The sequence below is a fragment of the Pseudonaja textilis genome, chromosome 2, assembly GCF_049901715.1.
Source record: "Pseudonaja textilis isolate UNSWEBS1 chromosome 2, rPseTex1.2, whole genome shotgun sequence".
Taxonomy (NCBI): Eukaryota; Metazoa; Chordata; class Lepidosauria; order Squamata; family Elapidae; genus Pseudonaja; species Pseudonaja textilis.
The window spans coordinates 78748800-78770053 of record NC_141991.1 but is presented as its reverse complement, the minus strand read 5'-3'; the positions used below and the strand labels follow the sequence as shown (position 1 = coordinate 78770053).

Genomic DNA, 21254 nt, shown 5'->3' with positions numbered 1-21254 from the left:
TTCCGAGGGCTTTTCAGAATGACAAACCTCAATTTTTCCAGTGTGGTACTGTCAGTGTCATTATAAAGGCAACCACGGGCGAAACTGGGCAAGTATGAAATGGTAAGAATGCTTGAGGCAGGCAGGGAGATTCTCTTAATAGCATGACTACTATTTTTCATTTGAAAACAAGTTCCTCTGAATTTGCTGCAGCTGGAAGTTGTTAATAGTTTTCAACCTAATATTTTCACCTAATTCTTTCTTTTCAACTGAAAAAAAAAACCCTGCAGCATAATAGTCTGGTAAATGTAGGCATATATTTCTTTGTCCTCCTTTAACATGATAAGGCAGAACTGAACTGGTGCATTTTCTTCAAGCCTAAATAATCTGCATAACCCGTGCAGTACAAAACGATCACTATGTTGCATTATCAGTCATTTAAAAGATAGTCCACTGTTATAGAATAACTTGACATATTAGTCTTATCCCGCAGTTGAAAAATATCTCCACAGAACTCAATGCATCGAGCTCAGGTGCTCTGTGCTGTTCCTCACACACTAATTTGGACTTGCAAAACATTGAATAACACATGTGACCCACAAAGAATGTATTTGTGCAAGCATGCAGATTCACACTTGTTCATGGTGCTTTTCAGCAGTACTTTGAAACTGCTTTTTTCCAGGCCTGCCCTGATCTACTTCAGGGTTTAGAAATCTTGTGAGTACATACACAGTATATGGCCAGGCTCCTAGGTATCAGCACTGTACAGTATAGAGGAGCACCAGTTCCACGTAATGGTTTTATTCTCATAGTCACAATCTTTTAAAGCATAGTTCTTCGGGCATTGCGGAAATATCACTGCCGAACAATAATTCCCAGAATGTTAATGTTCAGAGATGCTGAAGACTGTAATTCAGCAACAGGTAGAGGAACACCCATTCTCCAGCTCTAAAAGGTATTAGTTTGAAAAGCCATCCCAACCTGTGCAAAGCTTCTAAAAGTTTCAACATTTGATGAAGTGCTCAGTATTCAATAAAGCAGACAAGCTTCTTTATTCCCATTGGTATAAGTAATAACAAATAAATTGATTAACAAATATATACAAAATAAACTGATATGCTAATTTTGGCAGGATGTTGGAGGTAAGCACTTTACATGTGAAGACCATGTGATTGCCCCCCAAAAATCATCTTGAGGGATGCTGGCAAGCAGTTCACACAAAACAAGAGCTCTATTCAGCCAGCTAATTAGTAAGCATGGCAATTACTAAAGTAAATTTTACATTTGACAAACCTGTTCTAATTCATTTTCATTTCAGCTATCTCACTAATAAAGACATAGTCAGACTGGACTAATTGTTCCTTACCATACCTCTGTTGAAGTGTTAGTGTTTGCATATTCATCTCCAAAGCTTCGTGTTATCTACTAAGCAATTTGAATTGTCAGTGATGATAACTAAGGTAGGGATGAAGAGAGGAATTTTAGGATGCTTCTGAACATCTTCTGAGATGTTCTTCTCCCCCCACATCCCCAATTTGCAGAGCTCAAAAGGTGGCATTTCTAAATCCTCTTTCTTCTGACTTCTGTTTTTCAGTCTAACAAGGTTCCCGTAGTACAGCCATCTCATGGGGTTCATCCACTCACCCCACTCATCCCATATAGCAATGAACATTTCAGCCATGGCTCCCATTCACCACACCTGCCAGCTGACATCAACCAGAAACAAGGTAACTACTGTAATTCTTCACCTCTTCTGTGATGCTAATCTTGGGGCGGGTGGGGGGGGAAGATGTGCTTTAAAAAGTGTGTACTGTGGGGCATTTAGCCATAGTCATGAAGTTTGGGGTGCCTACCACAGACATTTAGTTTCCAATTCTGTGCTTCATAGGGCCTCTGCCCATTTTTACATACCACCTTCATGTGTCTTGGAAGTTGAACTGCATGCTTTGTACCAACAAACATATTCACTCTGGACAGAGAAAAGGAATAAGTATGTAATCTTTGGGGCGGGGGGGGCGGAGGCCATATTTTTCCTTTCAGAGTTCCTCTGATCTGATACTAAACCTTTGAGATATATAAAACAAAGTATTTTAACCAAAGAAGCACTGTGCTTTAATACTTAAGGATGGACAAGCAGATTGCAAGTCACTGGGAGTATCTTGGTTAACCATGAGTCTTTCTGAAGAGTGTATTTGGCCTCTAGAAATAGCTCAACCCACATTTATTGCATTGTCACAAACCCTAAAGGTATACAGAACGTTTGTTGTTGGGACATTCAGATAACAGATAATCAGAGTTGGAAGGGACTTTGTAGGTCATCTAATCCAAGCAGGAGACCCTACACCAATTCTAACAGGTGGGAGTCCAATCTCTTCTTGAAAGTCTCAAGTAATAGCACTCCCACAACTTCTGAGGGCAAGCTGTTCTATTGGTTGATTGTTCTCACTGTCAGAAAGTTTTTCCTTATTTCCAGGTTAAATCTCTCCTTGTTCAGTTTCCATCCGTTATTCCTTGTCTGGCCTTTGGGTGCTTTAGAAAATAGCTTGACCCTTCCTCTCTGTGGCAGCCTCTCAAATATTGGAACACTGCTATCATGTCTCCCCTGGTCATTCCCAACATATACAGGTAGTCCTCAACTTAAAACCACAGTTGAGCCCAACAAATCTGTTGCCAAGCAAAACTTTTGTTAAGTGAGTTTTGCCCCATTTTATGATCTTTCTTGCAACAGTTGTTAAGTGAATTGCTGCAGTTGTTAAATTAGTAAGACAGATTGTTAAATGAATCTGGCTTCCCCGTTGATGTTTGCTCATCAGAGGGTCACAAAAGGTGATCACAGGACCCCAAGACACTGCAACCATCATAACTATGAGTTAGTTGCCAAGTATCTGAATTTCGATCATGTGACCATGGGGATGCTACAATGGTCATAAGTGTGAAAATGTCCTAAGACACTTCGTTTCAGTACCATCGTAACTTTAAACAGTCACTAAATGGACTGTTGTAACTATCTCTATTTCCATTGATTGGAAACCCAGTTTCTAGATCAAGAAAGAGTGATGTTTTTGTAAAAATATTCTAACTTTTCACTACTTTCCATTTCCTGACTGAACTCCAAGCATATCTTCACACTAGCTTGTATAGGGTATAATGGAAAAAGAAATTTGGTACATTGGGGCTGAACTGTTTAGATCCAAAAATGATCTAATGATCTTCAGGAGTATCATCATCATCATCATCATGAAAATAATAAAAACATTCAAGATCTCAGTCACGAGTCTCTTGCTTTTCATTTAGAGAATGAGAATTGCTTCTCTGAATAACTAGATTTAAGCTGTAAATTGTAGATTTGATGACACCACAATTAAGCAACTTAATTCAGTAGTAGTTCTATGGAGCTTCTTCAAAGCTTGTTATAATGTATGAGAACTACTAGACCACAACTCTGTTCCTTGTGACATCTTCCTCTGGTGGACTAATTACTATCAAGGAATAAGTCTTTAAAATTTCATTATAAATTAATTTTCTGATTTTAATAATGGCTTCATTTATATTGAATGATAGCATTAATCCATAAATTAAGGCATATAATCATGATATTTCTGCACTAACAAGAATATCAAACTAAATGAGACCACGATACAAAAATATCAAAATTGAAATATGAAATGAACAACTGAGATGTTTGATTACTCTGTTTCTTGTAACCAACTCTGCTGTCACAAGACAAAACAAAAGTTGAATAACTGACTGATCAAAATAAGGATTAATGAGGGTATACAGTATATGTTTTTGCATATACTTTTGGGACTGCTTTTTTAAACTACATGGATGATTTTTTCTTAATAAAATGAACTAAGGGATGCATTTTTATATATAGGCAAGAAAGCTAAGATGCACGCAAGAATAAATGCATGACCCTCACTTTGTCTATAAAAGTCTTTGTTTGAGATGAAATGGTGGTGAGAACTAGAATATGAATAGAAATCTTCTTTCATTTATAATTCATAATTTATCCAAAACTCAGGTTTGTAGGCCAAGGCACTTTCACTTGCAGTTTAGCTTCATCATCTACTTACCTACCAATCTTAACATTGAATTGCTTACATATCTACTCACAGAACTAATACAAAGACAGAGAATACCTGGCAAGGTCTGCATTGATTTGTTCTAACTTGGCGTGCTCACAAAGGATTATATAGTAAATGCCTCTTCCTGTTAAGATTATCTTTTCATATAGAAGGAAACAATAACTCCGATCCTGTCAGAGAAGGTATTTTCCATCCTAGCAGAAGGAAAGTATATGAGAAAAGTGATCTTTTTCTTTCTTTCTTTTGCATAGTGTCTTTCTCCCAACCTGATTGCCCACTAGAGTTTATATATTGCCCTTTGGGTCTTCCATGTGCATTTTATCTCATATGCTCTAGACGCAATCCATACCCACAATGCAATATTATGTTTTAGAGCATAGAGTAAAATAGAGTAGAGTAGAGAGAGTAGAGTAACAATAGAATAGAGTAGAGTAGAGTAGAGTAGAGTAGAGTAGAATAGAATAGAATAGAATAGAATAGAATAGAATAGAATAGAATAGAATAGAATAGAATAGAATAGAATAGAATAGAATAGAATAGAATAGAATAGAATAGAATATTATTTATAGGCCAAGTGTGATTAGACACACAAGAAATTTGTCTCCAGTGCATAAGAAAAGTCTAGCACTAGCCTAGAATTTAATATAACAACATTGTCTTGTGTTTTTTCTCTCTTCTCATTCTGCCCTACTTTGGCTTCATTTCACTAACAGGCATATGTTACAGAGAGCATACTGTCAACCTGCATTCAGATTGTACAATCCTATATTGTTTTTGGCTTTCATAGACATTTACATTCAATCTCATTGCAACATTTCTGAATGAATACACCTTGTAAGGCATAAAAATACTCCACCCATAGTATTTCTCAGTATGTTTCTTTGGAACAGTCTTTCTTCCCCACTTCCACTGAAATAATTAGAAATTACCTGTTCATTTTCCCCCTAAGCTCTAAAATCACAACAAACCTGAATATTGAATATGGTTAAGCAGGCTACCGAACATAGGGACTATGGAAAAGTGGGTATGAAACTCAAAAATGACTTTATGTAAAGCCCCTTTGAGTATTGTTTGGACATTGTTTTTAACAATGCAGATTTTTCAGATATTGAGTTGGTCTCCCAAGATGTTTCATTGTCTTCTCCACACATTGAAAATATTTTTAGCATATCTAACCTCTTGGAAATGCTCACCTACTTTTCATAAAGAGAAGAGGGAAAAAGACAGTTACTAATTCATAAGTTACTAGATGCTCCACAAAGGGCAAATAACCAAATCTGACAGGAAGTAGGGAGTGAAATAGTTCAAATCTTGCTTGGCTCTTTAGGGAATAAAACACAAAGCAACTTATTACTTGACATATTGAGAAACTCAACCAGGGATTTTAAAAATCTTTGTGAGTGTTCCTAAAAGACCATTTATTAAAATAAAAACAAACAAACTTCAGACAATGCAAAGCTCTTCTGCTAGCTACTCTTACTGAAGTAAGGAGGAGCATAGCTAGTTACATGAGCTCAGCATGACTCTTTGTCTCAAATTATACCTCAAAATCTTTGGCAACCTGTAAGGGGCTCACAAAATCAGTTTTACAGTATATGCTCCCAATATCAGAGGCCATGAAATACACCGGTCACTGCATTCTGAGCCAATTGCACTTTATGTATAACCTTTAAGGGCAACCCTATGAAAATGTAATACAGTAATCTAGCCAAGGATGCAGACATGAATTATAATTGCCAGATTCTCTGGCACCAGTAAGGGTCAAACTTGGTGTACCTGTCACAGACAGGCAAAGGTCCCAGTAGCCATGTTCTCCATCTACTCTTTTAGAAGAACCTGTAGGTCAAGAAAAATCCCCCAAACACAAACCTGCACTTTTGCAGGTAGTGTCTGCCCATCCAGAGAACACCTTGGATCAACAGAGAATCTGATGTGATCCTCTTCTTTTCTGTCCTAAGCTGCAAGTCCCTCCATGCCCAAGAGATATAATGATGACCAACCAGGACTGTATTTTGTTTCTGAGAAAATAGAAGTAGGAAGGTTTACTTATCAGCTCTCCATTTTTCCTCTTAGTCAATTCACATCTCTTTAGCTTTGCTTTATTTCAAACATACCCAAATACTTTTTTGGCTGGTTTGTCTCTCAAGCCGCAGCTTATTTTGAGTTTTCTCTTCCTGACACAATTCCTAAACTTTATGAAGTCAACCTTGATTTCTTTTTCTTTAGTTATAGGTCTCTCTTTTGTTTCCTCTAGATGTTCCTTTTCCTCTGCAGTATTTTAGAGAGCCCTGGCCTAAATTTCTCCCATTTTTTATTGTGATAAGAATATAATTAGGTTTTCAGTAGCTTATTTTGTGGGATTTTCCCTCCTTCCTTGACACTTCTCTGTCAAGATTTCAGGCTATTGGTTCTGACCTCTCTTCCCTTGGAGTAACCAATATCCACCTTTCTGAACTCAAGTATACTTATCTCTTCAGACCTTCTCTTTTGGACATCATGATGATGATTCAATTCTCTTCAAATAATCACCACTTTCATTCCTTCAGCCAATCCATCTCTGTTGATAAGGGTTCAATCTAGGATAGCAAACCCAAATTGTTCTTGTTCTTTCCTTCACTTTCTGAGAAGTAAATCCAGCAAGAAAGAGTGGGGGACCTTATTTGGACTTCTAATCTTTGTAGATTTGCAGCAGATGTCAGGATAATTGAAATCTCCCAATATCACACTTGAATGTTTCTTTGAAGAACTGGTCATCTGAAGCAGAACACATATCATGCTAAAACACTTCATAATATGTTCTCTGTATTTCACAACAACCCAATGAAGTATGCCTTCTCAGTACTGCATCTCTATACAGCACATATTAAGCTAAGAAATAGGAATACTTTTTTATTTAATTAATGCATAAATGAATTAAAGCATGAATTGATAGACAAATAAGTGGAATTTAAAAACTCTGAGTCAAAGTTAATTTGTTGAGTACTGGCGCCAAGTAAAGCTCATCATCTTTTCCCACAAGAATCCAAGCAGGTTTCTTGCAAGCTTTCTTCATTTCAGCAATATAATTTAGGGCAAAAAGGAAGTCAGTTTCATATTGTTATCCTTCACAATACAAGTTTCTCCCTGTCTACCACTAAATTTAGATCTTCTCTCCAACTATGCATAACACCAAGTTTATCTTCTCTAGATAAATTGAAGTTCCCACTCATCTCCCACACTGCTTCCTTTCCTAGTTCTACCTTGACTATGTTCTATTCGTTCTCTCTTCACCTTATTCTGGATATCCCAAAGGTGCCTTTTTCCAAAATGCAGTGGGACTTTCTCGGGTTTTTTTCTTTGAAAACCTTTCACTTCTCATCCAAGAAGATTCTTCAGAACTGAAGTCCAATTGCTTTTTAGAAAAATGCACCTTTGGGACAACCATGACCTGGATGATTGTGAATTTCCATAGACATTTGCTCTGGATACTTTTGTCTCACTCACTTCCTCTATGCCTCATGCCTCTATGTCTGCATGCTTTGAAAAGAACGTTGTAAATAAAAAAAAGCCAAGAATATTCATCTTAGTAATAAATAGTAGGAAGAGCAAGTTGAGGGTAAGTAGATGAATTAACTGACTTTTGGATGTTATTAATGAATCTTTTGATTCCATTTTTTTTATAAAACTAGAAATAAAGCTAACCTAAATTTCCTCATGTTTTCATTTTCTGATAGGTGTACACCGCCCTTCTCAAACATCAGATATTTCTGGTTTTTATTCCCTCCCTCCCAGTGGGGTTGGACAGATAACACCTTCTGTGGGGTGGTAAGTATTTAAGGTCTTCAGCTGAATAACTTTTTTAAAAAAATATCCCTGGACATGTATTAATACCCTTTATCTTTCACAGTGGTTGAATTTTAGCATGTTTCCTAGATTCTATGTTTATATCTCTGAATTCTTATCGAGTGAGATATTGGTTCTCTCTCTTGCTCTCCTACTTTTTTTGATCAAATATTGTTTCACAGAGAATTGGAATGCCTTCATTAATTGAGCCCTCTGCTGCCATTCGGAAATAAGGAAAATCAGGTTGTAGAATTTAGATTAACTAAAGTAGGGTACACAGCTTTTTCTGAACAAGAGCTGCACATGGCTCCCAAATGACCTGGCAGGTGCTGACATGCTCCAAAAAATAGTTAGTTGGAGCCAGGAAAAAAACATGAAGCAATTTCATTTTATTTCACTTGTATTTAAACCTAAATTCAAATAAAGTACCATGTTTCCCGTTTTATATTAAACTTTATAATCTAGTAATAACTTTTAGAATTCTTTGGAATACAAATATGACCCCATGATTTCTAGTTATACACCTCTACAATAAAAAAAATATGTGAAGACCTGTGTAGCTGTTCCATCATTCCTTTTGTAATTGGTTTTACAAGATAATAAAAAGATAGAAATGGTAAGAAACCCGAGAAGCTTTTGTTGTGATAACTAAAATTATTTGTTGATTGTAGAAAAAAAAAGCATTTTTTGCAAGCATTATTTGTAAGAATAATTCCGGATAGCTAGAAAATTCTGGGAAGGAAGGAAGGAAGGAAGGAAGGAAGGAAGGAAGGAAGATTCAGTCAATAAATGCATTCATTTAATTTCTGATGGACTTTCCCCCACTCTGTTTAATCTATAACATCTCTTTAGTTTCATGGATGTGGTGTGGCAGAAGTTTATTTGACTTGAATAATATAGGATTCCATCTCATGTTGATTCACTGCCATTTCTGACCTTGAAGACTGACGGAATGTATTTGATGTGGTGAAATAGCCTTATGAAATGTGGTCAAGTTATGCCTGAGAAAATGCTTGCTCTTTAGTTTTTCTGAAATGGTACAGTAGACTGTCATTCTGTTTTCTCAAGATTCATCAATATTGTTGGGAAAACAGTACTTGGTTGTCACCATTACTCCTCACCACAACCACCCTAGATGAATCAGCTTTTAATGTTAAGATATTAATATTCTATAATGCAAACCCTGAATAATCTCCAGTTATGAAGATAAATACCCAAGTGTGGAAATTAGAGCTACCTTAAGAAGAATAAGTGGCAAGAAAAGTACACCACATTGGAGTCATTGATTGAAAGCCCGTTGAAATCAGCAGTGTTCTAAACCAATGTGTTGACTGACTTGAGTTTTTAGGGGTATGTGTCAGTGCAAATCTTCAAAGGTTCTTAAACTACACAGTGTATGAGTCATCAAGTCAATCCACAGTTTACAAGCTATGTGTTGTTGTCTGCCAGGAATTTCACAGCCCTGCTAGTTTTTCTAATCTGACAGAGGCAAAAATGCATGGTGTTTATGCAGCACATAATGTAAGTGCTGTCATATAGTATAATGACGATTTATACATAGCTTTTGCAAGCTATACATTTTTCTAACTTAGCCTGAATCAAGCATAAGACCAGAAGGCAGTATTTTTTCCTGATTAACTGTTTGGGGCAATGCAAATTGGGATGGTACCCTGGCATTGAAAGGTTAAGTGTGATTTTTTTAAAGTGAAATGTAGTCATAAACTGCCCTGCAAGTTAAACAGTAAGATATTTCCTTACCAAAGAATGTAGTTATATTCACAAAAGAAGAAATGCTTAACGCTTCAACTTAAGTCAAGGTTGATTATTTAGATTTCTCTCTTTCTCCCTTTTCCTTAAATACTGTGTTTGTCCTAAACTGGTTACATTGTGGGTGACGATTAACAACTCAGACAACAGGAGAGGAAGAACATTTTAGAGTGGATTGAGAGAAGTATTGTCAAGAAATATTGGCAAGGGGGCAAATATGAACATTTTTTAAATATGTTGAATGAATAAAGAAAAAAAAATTCCCAAACAACTTTCTCTCTAAGTAGCTTCAACTTCAGCTCCCGTTATCCCTGAATTTCATAGCTGATATATTTTTGGATATAAAACATGATCATTGTGGCCCCGTCCATTTCAATTGATAGTCAGCAGAGAAAAATTCCCTATTTTTTAATGCTGTGGATAAAAAACCCCAAACAGTTGCATCTTTGGACACTTCCCCTGAGGAGCCTGAGCCCATTTGGGAATGGCTCCGGAGCTCTATGTTCCCATGACATCAACAGTGCCTGAGAACTGTCCTGATTTATTTCTGGCTGAGTGCGGTGTAATTAAAATTGCTGCTGTTATTCCATTTTTGCTTTATGAAGCAGTGGCTCCACTGCCCACTGGTGGAAGATATTACTCATTCTGGCTCCTGAGCTTGAGCCTAGCTAGGCAACTCCCCCTCAGAAATCCACACAAAAGGAAGAAGAGTGGAATTGACAAAGCCTTTGTCAGTTTCTCTTTCCTCTTCTGTATCAAAGGAGTTAATATGAAAATGCCAGACAAGCTGCTTCTCCCTATCCTTTGTTTTATATGGAGTAGGAGTGAAGGGATCTCTCTTGCTGCTGGACCAGGAGCAACTTGGGGCATGGAAGGACAGCGCAGGAGTTACTCCATCTCCTCCTAAGCCTTTCAAGGGAAGAAAACAGGAATGGGTGGCCTTCTAAGCATTTGGGGAGAGGAAACAATGACACAGTGGAAGCTTTTGAAGAACCCATTTTGATTGTAGCAAAATTAAAATGAGAGTTCATAGCATGCAGGTATAAAATTGGCATTTCTGAGCTCGGCTATAAATCTGTGTGGGGAAAAGGACTAACAGTACAAATGGCATTAAGTATATTTCTCTTAAAATAATAGGTTAAGTTCTACATCATGGCACCTAGTTGTGTAGTTTAATCTTTTGGTTATATCAGAGTCGATGCTCTCTTCTCCAAGTCTCATTTAAGCTGAAAGAGAAACCATTGGTTGTGTTAGCTGGGGAATTCTAGAGGAAGCCCAAATTGAGGAAGGCTGAACTGGACAAAAAAGGGTGTACACACAGACACACACATGGACACCAACTTCAGCTGAAGTCTTTATCTTGACTGGATGCTTCTCTGATAATTTTTAATCTGCTTTTTAAAAAAAACACAATTGTGTGATCTGGTTTTAAACTGACACCTTTGCCAGCACAAGAATTGTTTGCCTTTAATTGCAGCACATTATACATGAGAGATTGTAACTAAAAATATCACAGGGATGTGCCTAATTTGTGGCAGGTTTCATCCAATGAACTGGACTGGAACCACTTGGGTAGCCTGCCAGGAAACCAAGAGTTTGGATAACCAAAGTTTCATTGAGGAAAGTTAAGAAGCCACAACTAAGGAACCATAGCAACAGTTGGGAATCAAGAACAAGTCCATATACTGAAAAGAGTGTTCGGACCTCTCGTGTTTCTTTCTTTCCTGCCTCATGCAATGGATTGCCTGGTGGTTTCTTTTGGGCAGGCTGGCTTGTTTCAATCTCTTCTTGGTCTTTGCAATGGTCAGATTTGCTGTCCTATTGTTTCTCACTGATTGTGTGAGAATTAATTCTCCCCAGGGGTGGGATTCAAATTTTTTAACAACCGGATCTGTGGGCGTAGCTAAATTGGTAGGCGTGGCTTGGTGGTCATGTGACTGGGTGGACATGGCTTGGTGGTCATGTTATTGGCTGGGCATGGTCAATTCAATATCACTCACATCGAGGCACACATCTCCTCGCCTGGCCACTCATGACTGTGGGGATGCTGCAACAATTGTAAATGTGAAAAATGGTCATAAGTCACTTTTTTCAGTGCCACTGTAACTTTGAATGGTCACTCCACACAAGCAAAGTACCAGCAAAGGAGGGGAAAAAAACTCCAGAAAAGTTCCTGAGACAGGAAGTTTAGTCCTGTCAAGAACATAATAAGGGTTAACAGAGAGGCAGTTTCTGTAAGCAACACCAGAATGTTTCCTTCCTGCCTTCCTTACAGGATTAGGTCAGTAATTTCTTCTAACAACCGGTTCTCCAAACTGCTTAGAATGTAAACAACCAGTTCTAGCAAATAGGTGGAAACTGGCAGAATCCAACCCTTGATTCTCCCAATTTGACCACTCTTCAAAAATAATTTTATGGAGCATTCTACTTGCACTACATGCAGGCTCAAAGTCATATTAAACAATAACTGTGATGGCTGCCAATACACCATCAGCCTTCACTTGATATTTTCCACTCCCAACCAGAAAAGTACACATTAAGGAGAGGGGGAACCAATTTTATTTGGCTGTTATTCCTTGGGATGGTTTTATTTATGCCCAATTTCATTTTCTCATGAACCCATATATAGATTGTGGTGTATGACAATTGGCACCCACAGGCTACAATCCGTCTTAACCTTCTTGGTGCACCTATATGCCTCAAAAACTCCACAGACATCATAATTGCACAATGCTATTTACATGTGAGTTGCCTTCCATGTATTTCTTAATCTTGCCCCTGTAAAAGTGGCTCATGTGCATCCATCAGTTTGCTGATCAAGCCTTTTATCCCACAGAACTTCACACAGTTGCCTCTATGGACAAACATGACCAATGTTCTTAGACCCTTTTATAAAAAAGGGGGAGGGGGGGCTTTCACCCAAGCAAAGACCCTAGTCTCCTTCCTTGATGTATCATCCTTTGCAGAGCTTGGCAGTGTTCATTACATTCAAATCAATTTGGGAAGAAGAGATGGAGAAAGAGAGAGACTCCAGAATCTCTTTCTGCCAATAAGGACTGGTATGATAGGCAATGGCTCTGAGGAGAACAGGTTCACCGTTCTAGAAGAAAGCTGACTTCAAACACAATGGTTGTAATATAGCAAGAGCTTTTCCTGAAAAGGAAAAGGTTCAGCAGGAATGTCTATGGAGATTCTCCATCATTCAGGTCATAGTTGCCTCAAAGGTGCCTCAAGGAAAAAATAGTCCAGTTGTCTTTTGAAAAAGCACCTTTGAGACATTCAGCAGGAATAGCCTCACAACCTGCCAAGTTAAATGGAGAGACTCTTGAAGAACTATCCAAATTATTTAGAATCCGGTCTTCAATTGCATTTGATGCAACACCTCTTCCCTAAAAAGTCGTGTAACTGTGAGCTATGAATTCACTTAGATGATGTCTCATTATTATGAGTTCTCCCCCTTCCTGAAACTATGTCAGCTTTTTAAAATCAGTAGAAGGAATTTTGATGGGGCTATATTGGGAGTGCTGGGAATTTTGATGGGGCTATATTGGGAGTGTTCCAAATAACAAAGTGGGGGGGTGGAGGATTTTACTTTGTCTGAACTGATTTGATGGTTTAATATATTTTCAGAGGGTTCCATTGAAGCATCTTGGGTCATGGAATGACCAATTTCCACTTGGGGATTAGAGGTCATGGTTTTCTCAGCCCTAAAGCCAGAATGCTAAATTTCGATGCTCATTTTGGTTTCCTGCTGTAGGTCTTGGCTGGTTCATGTCATATTAAATTACACTTCCAAATTCTCACCCGATAGGGTTTCTCTCAAGATTGAAGCTAAACTCTGATTTAAACCACACTGATAATGATAGTTAACAGTAATGTTTATCTAATGCTTTAAGGGATTCAAAATATTCCAGACAGATTATTTCAGCAGGCCTGATAGCAGCACTATAAGATTATTATCACTTGTTGAAAGAACAAAGTGTTTCCTAAGATCCCCTAGTGAGCAGAACTGATTTAGATCATGAACCAATACAAAACATGGTTTAACCACTGCATTTCACTCAATATCTTTTTATTAGATGAGTATATTCAGGCAGTGGAACTAATCCAGATGCAGAGGTGAATCAACGCTGAAGGAAACAATATAAATTAATACGGATGTTTGTGCATCTCCCATGTGTGACTTCGCCTGTTTCTTAAATGATTTATCAGCAAGCATCATAGATCGACACCATACAGTTATATTACAAAAGTAATGCCTATCGTCATATACTTCCCCATCCTGACACCCTCTAAATTTCCTGAAAGTTAGAACAATTAACCAGTGGAACAACTTGCCTCCAGAAGTTGTGAATTATCCAACACTGGAAGTTGTTAAGAAGACAACCATTGGACAATCATTTGTCTGAAATAGTATAAGGTCTCCTGCCTGAGCAGGGGGTTAGAAGACCTCCAAGGTCCCTTCCAACTATGTTTTTCTATTTTAGTCTAGTCTAGTCTAGTCTAGTCTAGTCTAGTCTAGTCTCTAGTCTAGTCTCTGCTCTGTCAGGGGTCCCCCAACCCCCAGTCCATGGACCGGCACCAGTCTGTGGCATGCCAGAGACTGAATTGCACAAACAAGCAAAGCCCCATCCATGGAACACAGGCGCCATGTGAAACCACGCCCCTCTGGTCTGCGGAAAAACCTTTCTCCACGGAATCAGTCCCTGGTGCTCAAAAGGCTGGGGGCCACTGTTCTAAGTTACTGGACTTTAGTTTCTAAAATTTCTAGGTGCATCACCAAATATTGGGGGAGGAAAATCCAACACCCATGGAAGATATCTACTTGGGTAAACCTGTGAAAGCCTATATTTTTTTACTCTTCTTCTTTTGAACCTGATATCTTTTAATTTCAGTGGATAATTTTGAGTTCTAATGACTATCCCTAATCATCTTCTCTCTCCTACTCTTGCAACCCTTTTTCTTTGATTCATATCTTAGGTCACATTTGTCATCTTTATCTGTAAACTTAAAACCCCAAATAAAAAATATTTTATGGTTAAGTCGTATGAGCTTGGTTGCACTTTTCCAGGGGAAGAATGTAAGGTTTGAGATAAGATAAAATGATACCTACACTTTGAAATTTGACTTTACTGATCGGTGTGACTTTACTGATTTAATTACATTGATTCTCTTTTATTTCTAACATATTTCCTCACAATTCCTAAGTTTTCATGCTTCACTCTCCCCAGAGTGAATTTGCATTTTTAGTAAGTTGTCTGTTACAGTTCCAGTGGCTTTTTTGCCTGTTCAGTGACTTTCAGTTCAAGCCTTTTCAGTTTCTATGATAAATTTCATCCCCCCTTCCCCCCCGCCCCAGCATGTGCTGCATTTGCAATATTGGCCATTCATCTAACTGGAAAAATCATTTGGAGTTCTTTAGGGTCTTCTGACTTCATAAGTCTGGACAATTAGATGTCAACCACATTGTTTGCCTCATTTACTTTATTACTACAATTTAATTAAGTAGCTTTAGCTCAGTGATCATTTACTTTCCCTTATAATCAGAACTCTCTAGTTATACTTGTCTGTTTTGCATTTAATTTATTTGTGAGCGTAAGAGGACCTATATTTCTAAAGAATGGGAAGTCTTTATCAAAAGGTTTTTTTTCTTAATCAAAGAATTCATTTCAACCCATCTGGGTTTAAGAATCCATAAAAAAGATATATTTCATAAAAGCAAGATCCAGAGTGTGGTGATTTTGCAAGGTTGTCGATAACTCTCAAAAGGTATGCTACTATGCTTCTTACATGAATAAACAAATAATAAATAATAAACAATAAATGAATAAATAAATAAAAGCTACAATTTGAAGGACTTCTCTTTACCAAGCTTCTACTGATTTTCCACACAAAGATTTGTTTTTTTATAGGTTTCAGAGTGTAAGAAACCTGCATTTAATCACTGTTTTCACCTACTACTTTGAGATAGGCATTATCCCAATGGTTCTGTTCTTCTCTGGTACCACACCACAAACATGCACATATTTAAAAATGATTTTATTTGGCTTTCTGTTCTCTGGAAATTATTTTAACAGTAATTTGTCTGTTTTTGTTAGAGATTGACAAGATCTCATTTGAATTATTCAGATGAAAATTATCTGGCTCTACTGATAAGTTATTGTGCAAATATTATGTCACTGTTACTTGGAATACATTTTCAGATGTTATCCCTCCTCAAATAGCCATACAGGTATAACTATTTTCTCCAACAAATACTTTTCACAGCAAAAACAGATGTAGAAAACCCATTTTGCTTCTCTGCTATCTTCTTGTCTTCCTTTTATCTAGACATCTTGTTTCTTCTATGATGATTTCAAACTTCTGGTATCTTGGAAAGGGAAGTAATGTTGCCAGAGATCTTCCTCTTTAGGTTTTCTTCCTATTGGCAACATATCTAGGTTGAAAGGGAAGCCTCTTTGTCTTCGAAGACTCTAAAATAGAATCATCCAGGTGTCATTTATACTTTTCCTTCCCCCCTCCCCCAATTTAAACAACTTGATTTCAACTTTTCTGAAATAAGTTTGAATACTCACGTAGTTTTTCTGCAATTAAGAATCACAGGTGTGTCCGGGGATGGAACATAGAAAACTGGGACTTTAGAAAGTATAAAGACTTAATATTTCCTTCTCTTTGTACCTCAATTTGTCTTCTGGTATTGATAACTATGTTAACTAAGAAAGAAGATGAAGACAATGCCAGCAGAAATAGATATTACCAGTAGTTCTCTGGATGTTAAGGTCGTATCACCTAATCCTTCTGGTTTCAACCTATATGTGTCTTTATTTTTTATTCTAAGGCCCTAAGCAAATTTTTGCTCAAATAAACATCTAGTGCAGTGGCTCACTAATTTGCACCTCTCTTTTATCTTCCTTGTTTGGTATAGTTATATTTGTTGATCTTTTCCAACATTTTGGAAACTTAGATTTATTCCATATTCATTAGTATGCAACTGTTTGCCCTCCTGCTTTGTTGCTTGTTCTATTTCACTTTCATGGGGATTTGGCTTTTGAATATTTGCTTTCTACACAAATGTTTGTCATTTCATAAGCATCTTTGTGAAATATTTCATTCCTGAACTTCCACATTTTTTTAGACTTCTTTGCCTCTTATTAGATCGCTTGAATAATGGCTGTGTATATTTTGAGGGTTAATTCTGATTTTCTTCACTTGTTCTTTTCATGATACATTATTTTATTTGGTGACCTTCTTGATTGAGATAGCTTCACTTGTCCTTTCTTACTTGAAACTGCAAATCTATATTCCATCATTGTATGCTACTTGTTACCCAAGGCTTTCATTCTCTACCTTTCACTAGCTATTTTGGTAGCTTATTCTGAAAGCTCTTTTAATCTTGAGCACCATCAAGCCACCACCAATCTCAGGGTTGTGAGCCACTCTTTGATTCCACCATGCCAGTTGGCAGAGCTAGGTCTTCACATCCTTCTGGTGGGTCCCACCTCACCTCTAAAGACAAGATATTCCATAGGGCAGGGGCAATGGCAGAGAAGGCTCTTTTCTTAAACTCTGCCAGTTAAAATTCTTAACTGATAGGTCTCTAACATATCCTCTCTGCCTGATTGTGTGGGACAGGTTGATGTAACTGGGACAAGATGGTTCCTCGGGTGACCTGATCCCATGCCATAATGAAGGGCTTTAAAGGCAATAACCGAACCATGAATTGGACTTGGAACCAAACTGGCATCTAGTGCAGCTCATGGTGCAGAGGGGTTCCTTGCACAATCCTTGGAGGCCCAAGACTCCTCATGTAGCCACATTCTGCACCAGCTGCAGTTTCCAGATACTGTTTAAAGACGGCCTCACATAGAGCTCATTGCATAATCCTTAAGGGAGATGACCAGGATATTGTGTAGTTAATGTTCCAGTGTATGATCTATATTTATATTGCTTAAAATAAATATAAATAACAAAAATAGTTCTGCTCACAGAATTCTTAACTTTCTATGTCCTGCATTATTGTATTTGCCCATTTGAAATCTTGTTTCTTTTGCATTGTAATTATCCATTTGTAATACTGCATGTCAATGTGTTTCATTCAGTTCCACTTAAGGTTTGCTATAGCCTACCTCTTTACCCAAAGAGGTAGTGAATCCTCTTTCCCCTGTGTTGTAGTGAATACATAACCTTGTGTAACCATGTTCATTGAAAATACATTAATTTCAATTGTTATGATTTACTGGATTATAACTGAACACATAATTATAATTATTCTTTCCATTCTGTTGTCACACCATTGCCTTTGCTATTTTATTCCTTCTTACGGTCTCATACCCTGAATATATCATCTCATTTAAATTTGACTTATTCCAGACCATATAAAATTACTCTTTCCTTAATGTGCTTCTTTTCTGCATTCAAAAGGTTGAGGTATATTCATTCATGCATTTCACATTCTGTGGTTCCATTGCATATGGCCTTGTAAAATGGGAAATCTCTTTCAATACTAACACCATTAGTGCACATTTTTCCTTTTGGCTTTGTCCACACCTGCAGATCTAATCTATTGAAGTTTGATGATCTTCCCCACAATTAAGACATGCTTTCCAGCCTTTTGACCTTGCCACGAGTTTTCACCAGCATTGCTTTCAGCATGGTTGTTCCTGTATTTGAGATAGCTGAGCAGTATATACTAATTAAATTCTTGATTCTTAACAAGATATCCACTAGATGCTTTCATCCCATCATAATTAAGTAAAGTTCTGTGGTCTTGGATTAGAGTTTTCCAATCTTGGCAGCTTCCAAATGGATGGACTTCACATCCACAAATTCTCAACAATAGTCATGCTGGCTAGGAAATTCTGGCACTAAAAGTCCATACTTTTGGAAGATAAAAGGTTGGGGAAACACTATCTCAGATCATAGTTTGGATTAAAATAAGAGTAGGCAATTTCCTCCTAGGTGGAATGCTTCAAATGTGGTCTGATTAGTTACTAAAATTACTAAATCTAATTACTAAAAACTGATTAGTAATTAGAGCAGATACTGATACTTTCTCAGAATTTCACAGTATGATCCACTGCTTCCTAGCTATAGATTATTGCAAGCCATTATCTGTTTAACAAGAGTAGAAAAAGTATAAATCATCTATTTTTACATTTTTTATGTGGAGGCTTCTATAAAGAAGAGTCTACTATATTGTCCTGGATTCAGTTGAATTTTACAGAAGCATTCCCAATCCAGTCCTCTGATCACTTGTCACTTCATGTTTCCCTGTGATGTAATGCTAAATTATTTTTGCCAACTTTGCATCCCACACACAGGTCTTGGCTAATAACCAAAGATGCATGTATTTGTTTGGCATTTTGCCAAGAGCACACTGGGAATGTGCTTGGATTTGGATTTGCATTTGAATTTGGAGTGGGGGTTTTTACAATAAAACCCAAGAGATTTCAGCCCTTTTTAGAAAGGAAAAAAAGTCAAGATGTGCAAAGCTAAACAATGTCTTTCACTATTTTTTTAAACCATCTTCCATTTTATATGCATACAGTGTGTCAGTTGGTTACTAATCTTTTGTGCTATCCTTTCATAGTCATTACTCACAGTTTATATAGATTTTCACATTGTCAAACTAACATATGCTTATATATTTATCAGTTATTAATCATCCATGACTAAACTATTTATTCCATCATTTTATATGAGATATTTCAAATTTTATTTTGAAATGTATATTGTACTTTCATCCCATGGTTATATATGTCTGTATTATATTTTATATCAATCTATTGAACTTCTATTACAAAAGTATCTAATCTATTACATTACCATGTCTTTTTGTCCAACCATTGATAGAACAAATCCCATATCATATAAAATTGCTTATCTTCTTGCCCTCTGATTTCAAATGTCAATTTACTCATTTCAGCACAATCCATAATTTTCTTAACAACTTCCTCCTGCATAGGTATTTTTTCATTTTTCCAATTCTTAGCAAATACAATTCTAGCCGCTGTCAAGAACAATGTCTTTCACTATTGAAATGTAATCTTCTGTAACTGTTTGGAGTATGGTTGGAATAGAGCAAGTTTGTAAGTGTAATTTATGTAAGAGAACAAGTGATAAAACTGGTGTCATTTCAGACTGACTCAAGAGCATCAATTAAGAAATGGCTTTGAAACGTTCATTTAGACCTTGATTTCTAATAGTGCAAAGAAGGCATAGATGACAGAAATATTTGTCTGGATTTCTAGGAATATTAATTTTGCATTGCTTGTTTGCATCCAAGTGACTAGACTGGATGAATCCCTTGATGCATGGGGGAAAGGGTTATGCCAAACATTTCTACCTGATTGGGTGGCTCAACCAGGAATGAAAGCCTACTTCTCTAGCCATGTTTCAAAGCATATAGTCATTACAGGTAGCTTTTAAGCATTGTTGGTGGAGTTCTAGAAAAACTCTAGAGAAAACTCTTCTCTATTCATGTCTACATTTAGACAAAAGCCTATGAGTAACAAAAAGTTTTCCTTTCCCCAACATACAAGTTCCCAACTTTAGCCAGCTATGAATCCAGACAAAAAAATGGGGGAAAAAGTATGCAGGAAAAGTGACATGGGTGTAGATGCTTTATAGCCTCTTTCTTCCTGCTCCCAGGCAGAGCCAGCCTGTCTGCCCTTTCCAGTCATGTGGATTTAGACAGCCCTATACGTCGGCGCTCTCTGCTGGGGCTACTTTCTCCAGGTAAGTATAAGCTGCCTGAGCCAGGATATGTTGCTCTGCTTCTGTTGCAATTCAAGCCAGGAAAGTTTGCAGGATTTAGGGAGAAGCTCTCATGTCCAGATGGCAGCAACAGGGAAGGAGTTCTCTTATTTTAAGCAGACAAACTTTTCGGACCAAAAATAAATAAATAATTGGATGACCTTCCAGAGGAGAAGCACAGTTTGGTTGGGGTCAACAACAGTAGGACAGTAGAGAGAGAGAACCCTCACAAGATGTCGCAAAGCCAAAGAACATGTCTCTTATTGTCAAGTATCTAGGAATGGAAATGAAGGAGAGCTGAAAATGCTCCAATGAGTTTTTATTGTCCACAATTATTTAAGCTCTCTCCAAAATGCTTCTTGTTATATATTAGGTCTCTACCCTCAGTCCTCTTTTCAGATTTTGAAGCTGTGCAGAATTTTGCAAAGGCTCTTTTCTAAGGACTTCAGTAGAATAACGATACGTGTCCTTACTAGTGATTCTTTTTCAAGCTGTTCTGGGTTCTCAAAAGAGAAAAAGAAGCAATATCTTGTTGGCTACCTTTAAAATAAAATTGTCTACTTGGTGTAGCTTCGAGAAATAATGGACGTCCTTACAACTTTGTTCAATTAGTAATCTTTAACAGAAGTAGAAATTGGGCAGAAAACCTGGTGCACTCAAACTACCAGTTCTCTACCTTATGTGCTGCATCCGTTGAGCCCATTTTCGCTTTTTCTCAATTGCACTTTTGTTCTGTTGAGTTACAGAGGGTTTACACTTTTCCCCTCATTCCACCAATATCCTGGTGGCCACAAGCTAGTATCAAATACTAGCTTTGCTTCTATGGAAGTGTGCGGCAAAATG

The 21254-nt window shown here is 37.3% G+C and overlaps 1 protein-coding gene across 12 annotated transcripts in view; it reads left to right on the top strand.

The window, feature by feature from the left end:
- Positions 1 to 21254, top strand: part of TCF7 (transcription factor 7) — a 153217-nt gene that overhangs the window by 99838 nt on the left and 32125 nt on the right. For 7 of the 12 annotated variants that reach the window (XM_087924380.1, XM_087924383.1, XM_087924381.1 and 4 more), the window contains exons 4-6: positions 1574 to 1706; positions 7781 to 7871; positions 20307 to 20393. In XM_087924380.1, coding sequence (XP_087780506.1) covers positions 1574 to 1706; positions 7781 to 7871; positions 20307 to 20393 — 311 coding nt within the window. The remainder of the gene's footprint in view (positions 1 to 1573; positions 1707 to 7780; positions 7872 to 20306; positions 20394 to 21254) is intronic. The other 5 variants (XM_087924384.1, XM_087924386.1, XM_087924385.1 and 2 more) reach the window with 1 other exon arrangement.